Source organism: Egretta garzetta, unplaced genomic scaffold, assembly GCF_000687185.1.
Source record: "Egretta garzetta isolate BGI_Z169 unplaced genomic scaffold, ASM68718v1 scaffold367, whole genome shotgun sequence".
NCBI lineage: Eukaryota > Metazoa > Chordata > Aves > Pelecaniformes > Ardeidae > Egretta > Egretta garzetta.
In genome coordinates this window covers 456,008-461,603 of record NW_009260192.1, presented here as the reverse complement: position 1 = coordinate 461,603, position 5,596 = coordinate 456,008, and the positions used below count along the sequence as shown (strand labels likewise).

Below are 5,596 nucleotides of genomic sequence, written 5' to 3'. Positions count from 1 at the left end.
GAGGCCGGCGCGGCGCTGGGGGAGGCGGAGGCCGCGCAGTGGGGAGCTGGGTGCTGCCGGGCCTCTCCGGGGGCGCTGCTGTCGCGTCTGCCTTGAACCGCCGGCAGCATCGAGCGCTACGGGAACAGCATCGCTGCGCTTCCGTCGGCGTCCAGATGTCGCGACTGCCGTCAGACCTGGTCCGCGGGAGAAACCACGCTTGTGCTGTAGCTTGGGAGCGTGAGTCGGGTGTTAGGTTGTGGTTTGGGAAGGGTGGCTTCAAGCATCTGGTCTAAAGTTCCCAGGCTCGGTGGAAAACGCAGTTTAGACACACTGCACCTAATGCTTAGATTTGCTGAAGCAAACAACTGGCCTCGCAAATAGTTTGGTTACGGATTATTAGGATAACATAGAGAGGAGAGCCCTTTTCAGGCTTTCATCTCTCATATGGACAGGACTGTCATAAATAGAAATGCACTATTCATATCAACAAAAGGAGGGTCTGGGGTTTGGCTATCCCAGTACAGTCATCTTGCTGTACAGAATCTCCTGGGAAATGACAGCTAAGTAGATTGACTGATTGAATTCTCAGGTGCTCTCCTGACGCAATCTTATAGCTAATAACAAATCAGTCTGCTAATTTGGCCTGTTACGCTAGGCGACAAGGTTAGTGTAGCTGTGCAAGAAGGAATTGGGCAGAGTATTGGTCTCCATGTGTTCTTAGGCCAAGTTTTGACTCGCACATACAGGGAGCGCGAAGTTACTTGAGGACAGACACTTGAAACATATGATGCTGGATTTGCTGTTCATGCTGCGCCTAGAATACAGCGCAGCAGTGGCTGCAAGTGGTAATTTGAGCTTTCCTCAGAAAAATTAAGCTGCTTCAGAATGCCTTGTAAGAGATCAGTTTGCTCAGTGGAACGAAATGCCAAATTTTAGTTTTTTTTTTTTTATTTAATCTTCTAGAATTTTTAATTGTCAGAGCTGTGTAAAAAAAAAAAAAAAAAACCAAACCAAAAAATACAACAGCATCCCTGCTGAAAAACACTGATTCAAAGAATTACTGGATATGCTAACATAAGCTGTGACGATGTCTTTCATAGAAACAAAGCTTACACAAAATACTTTTACCTTCACAGGTTTTTCAGTTCCTGAATGCAAAATGTGAGTCTGCATTCCTTTCCAAGAGAAACCCCCGTCAAATCAACTGGACTGTTCTGTATAGGCGTAAACACAAGAAAGGACAGTCAGTAAGTATACACCAACTAAAAGTATGCTCAAGTTTTATACCAAAAGAGGTGGTCGCTGGTCTGTTAGAGTAGAGGTAGCTTCAGTGTGCTAGAGGAGGAAGAAGACTGGCCAATAATGGTGAAAACGTGAGTGCGTTTACATGAGTAACCAGTTCAACAAAAGCATCGTATTTTATTGTATTGCTTGAGGGACCACTCAAACCACGGTAGGTTCAGTAGATTTGAGCAATTGTATGAGTGGCATAGGTTTTAAAAAAATAGTTTTAGAAAAGGTGGGTAATGCTGTTTAATGCGCAGACTTTCTAAAAGTTTGGCCTTGTAAACTGCCTGAATGGTGATAGCATAGAGCACTGATTTGGGGGTTAAAGGGTGGGGGAACTTTTTGCATACCCTTCTTGAAACTTTGGGTGGTAACTTAGTAGGTGGTCTTTCCTGCGTGGTTGTCATTGCATGAAAAAGATAAATTAATAAGGCATGTTGCATGAGGTATTTTTAGTGCTCTTGCATAAACTTGCACAGCAAAAGAGCATTTAGGAAGGATGGCATATGTGTTCCAAGTCAGTGTTTTTACCAGTTTGTTTGGAGAAAGAAAGTTGATGCTCGATGGCTTACACTGCTGCCCAGCACCGTGATCCCACTTGGAATGGGTGGGAAGTGTCTTCCTTTCGGAAGATGCCGTCAAAGCAGACTTCATCCCTCCCCCCTTTTATTTTCTGGGAGTTACATAAGCCTGAATTTCTGACATTCTGCAAAACAATTTTTTTAGTACCTTGCAGAGGAGAATACATTGTTCTTCTTTAGCTATCCATCTGCTTTGGAAAATCAAGAAATCTGTTATCTCTGAAGTGAGGAGTAAAAATTCTACTTCTGTATACAGCTTTATAATAGCTTCAATTTTAATAGGAGCTTGTTGCTATAATTGTCTTTAGCCTTTTACTTAATGTCTTGTGATACTAATTGTCTTCATCTTCTGCCATTTTAGGAAGAGATACAAAAGAAGCGCACGCGTCGTGCTGTTAAGTTTCAGAGAGCCATCACTGGTGCATCTTTAGCTGAGATTATGGCTAAACGAAATCAGAAGCCCGAAGTACGAAAGGCGCAGAGGGAACAAGCCATTAGGTGAGAAATCAGAGATAAATGGACTATCCCAGGCTTTTCAAAGATGAGTAATGCTTTTCATACAAGAGCTTAAACTGCATATGAGCTCCATGTTTTATAAGCTTTTTTTGTGCGTTTGGGTACATTTTGAAGTAATATAGTAATCTCAGCAAGAGGTAGTAGCAGCAGAGGAAAAGGTCTCTTCTTGCCCTCGCCCTTTGTAAAAATACCGCTTTGTTTCTGTAGGAGTCCCACTAGAGGGTACTGAATGCAGAGGATAAACCTGAAATAGTGCATTCCTTCCTTCGCCTTGGGGAGTTCTTACAGTGCTGAGACAAAGCAGCAGTGAATGGCAGACACGGATAACTGTTACTCTCTTTCTGTGAATTAACAGGGCTGCAAAAGAAGCCAAGAAGGCTAAACAGGCAACCAAGAAAACAGCTGTTTCTACTGCAAAGGTAAGATGCAATAGGTGGATAGAAATAATGAAATGGAATATACAGTGTTGTATTTAATGCAACATTTTGTTGCAACACTTAATTGGAAATTCCCGTTCGTGTTTGGAAGAAGCATTTGCTTATCTATTTTGATCTGGAAGCACCTTGACCAAACTCTTGTACTAAAGTTAAACGTACCCAAACGGCTGAACAGAATGAACCTTCTTTACAGAAGAAATAAATATTACAGTAAACCCACTTTCTGACTGTATGCCAGAGATTCTTGATAGCTAAAAACTTGTCTGGATCTGACATCTTCACTGTCTAGGAACTTGGTAACAATATGTTGATGAACACTAACATCTATTTCATTATTACTTACGAATGAATAACCATGTGTTGGTGTCATACATGTTGTAGGCTTACAGTGGTATGATTCTAATCCAATAGATTGTAATTCTAATCTGATCTAAATCGCCTGATTTCTGTCAAGAATCTTAAATACATAGGGATGCTTTCAGGACTGCAGATGAATTGCTTCTCTTTGCTCATACTTTTATTATTTCTCTACAGGCTCCTACAAAGGCGGCACCTAAGCAGAAGATTGTGAAACCAGTCAAGGTTTCTGCTCCCCGTGTTGGTGGAAAGCGCTAACTTGCTCAACTGTTAGTCGTGCTGAATAAACATCTGACTAACTTTTCATGACTTGTGCCACGCTCTCTTCAACTGTGTGAGATAACACTGAAGAGAATTAATCTATGAAATAACCATGTCTGGTTTTTCAGACTGTAAAACACCTTCTCGCCAGAAATGTTTGGTTCAGTTAGACAATCTCCCAGATTAGCACACATTTCATAAGCCTTTAATGAATGATCCAGGTGGCAGGAAAGGCAGAACTGATGTTTGAGAAGCTGTTCTTCGCTGAAGAGCAAAAGCAACAGCACATGAGTACAACTTTATTCCGCATCTTTGTCAAACAGCATAAAAAGAGGTTTCTAAGTTCAGAGATGCAAACCAAAGGGTGCACGAAGCAGTACCATCTGTAAATTACTTTAAAAGGTTAATGCACTTTGTGTGTTGTGGAATGCACGTAGCAAGATATTGTAGGGGATAAAAGGAGAAATAGGTTTAAAAATGGGATTGGATGGTTTCATGGATCACACGGCTGTTAACACGCAAAGGTTCAGGTGCAACTCCTGGGTCAGGGAGTAAGAAAAAAACATGGATTGCGGGGAGCTGTTGTCAGGAAAAAGGTGGCTGTGAAAGGTCCTGATTTGCACTCATGAAGCTAAATGGGTTTCTTGACCCAGTATCGCCATTCTTCTGCAATTATGATCCAATTAACAGCACTTGAAACACTGGTAACAGGCTGAATGAGCTTCAAATGCAGCTGATGGTACACACTGACTTCGAGTCCAGTTAGGTTCGTATTTAACTTCCAGGATGCAGATAGGAGTTCCCTTCATAATTCCCCGCCCTCCCACCCCCAGAGGGAGTGGCCATTTGTGCCCAAACTTTGCTGTAGTTTTGATGGACAGTAAGAGCCTTAGTAAAGCAATGTCCTCTGACTTATTAGAAGCACAGAAGAAAATTAACCTTCTCTAGTTTCTGGATTAGGTACTTCTGAATTTATTGATGCCACATCTTAATGCTTGTTGGCTTTGTTATCTTACTATGCTAGTCAAGAAAGCAGCTGTCTTTTTGTAGTTTTGCTTCCTGAAGTTCTTCCATATCTAAAATATGGAAGATCAGATTATGCAAAACCAGAGTGATCACTTTACCATTAAAATCCACACAAAATACTTTCAAATTAAAAGAGAAAAAAGCCATTTCATTTATCACTAAAAATGGAATACTTAAAAAGTTTTCATAGAATAATTTGGATTGGAAAGGACATCCAGAGGTCATCTAGTCCAACCCCTTCCTCAAAGCTTGTCTGTTCAGTTCAAGTTGCTCAGGGCTGTATCCAGCTGTGTCTTGAACAACTCCAAAGACAGAGGTTCCACCCCTCAGGGCAACCTGTTGTAGTATTTCACCACAATCACCAGTTTATAAAAAACATTTAAAAATCCTTATATATTCCCTGTGTTTTATATATATATATATATAATCTGTGGCTGCTGCCTTTTGCCATGTAACTCCGAGAAGAGTCTGCCTCCATCTTCTCTGTGTCCTCTGGTGAGGTAAGCTGTGGACAGCAGCAAGGTCCTCACGGTCTTCTCTTTTTAAGGCTGACAAAGCCCAGCTCTCAGCTTTGCCTTGTCCCTCGCCCTCTGACCCCCGACCATCTTTGTGGCCTTCTGCCGGACTTGCTCCATCTGGCAAGCGCTGAGCAGAGGGGATGCGTCACTGCTGGCTACGCTCCTGCCTGGGCACGGGCATCCTCTGGCTCACGCCTGCTGTGTCTCTGTAAAACAAAACCGTGCCAGAACTCGGACAAGGAAAACCAGCGGTTGACGTTCAAAAGAGTTTCTTTCTTTTCCTTTTACAAATAAAAAAAGACCACGCTGCAAGCTGGCGCCGCAGCATGGACTCGCGCCTCCAGTTTTCCCGTAGCCCCTACTGCCGAGGCAGTTTCGGAGCGGAGGCTGCCCGTTTCGGAGCTAGAGTTATAAACGTATTTATTCAGGCGCGTCCCCTCCTCCCAGCGTCGTGGCCGCGCCCGCCCTCACAGGCTTTGCCCAGCTCCAAGATGGCCGCCCCCAGCCTTCCGCCCGGCTTCTCCTCTGCCCGGTTCCAAGATGGCGGCCTCGTTCTCCCTACCGGCTGCGCCTTCGCTGAGCCGCACGCTCCTCCTCCCTCCCGCTCCCATGCGCGCGGGCTTCTGACCTC

General features: G+C 43.6%; 1 protein-coding gene across 1 annotated transcript; it reads left to right on the top strand.

Moving 5' to 3' along the window:
• Window positions 1-155: 155 nt before the first annotated feature.
• On the top strand, window positions 156-3,463 carry RPL24 (ribosomal protein L24). The gene is made up of 6 exons (XM_035897582.1): window positions 156-219; window positions 638-645; window positions 1,083-1,229; window positions 2,212-2,348; window positions 2,722-2,785; window positions 3,338-3,463. The coding sequence occupies exons 1-6, from the start codon at window positions 156-158 to the stop codon at window positions 3,416-3,418; spliced, it is 501 nt and encodes a 166-aa protein (XP_035753475.1). The 3' UTR covers window positions 3,419-3,463.
• The last annotated feature ends 2,133 nt before the right edge of the window (window positions 3,464-5,596 follow it).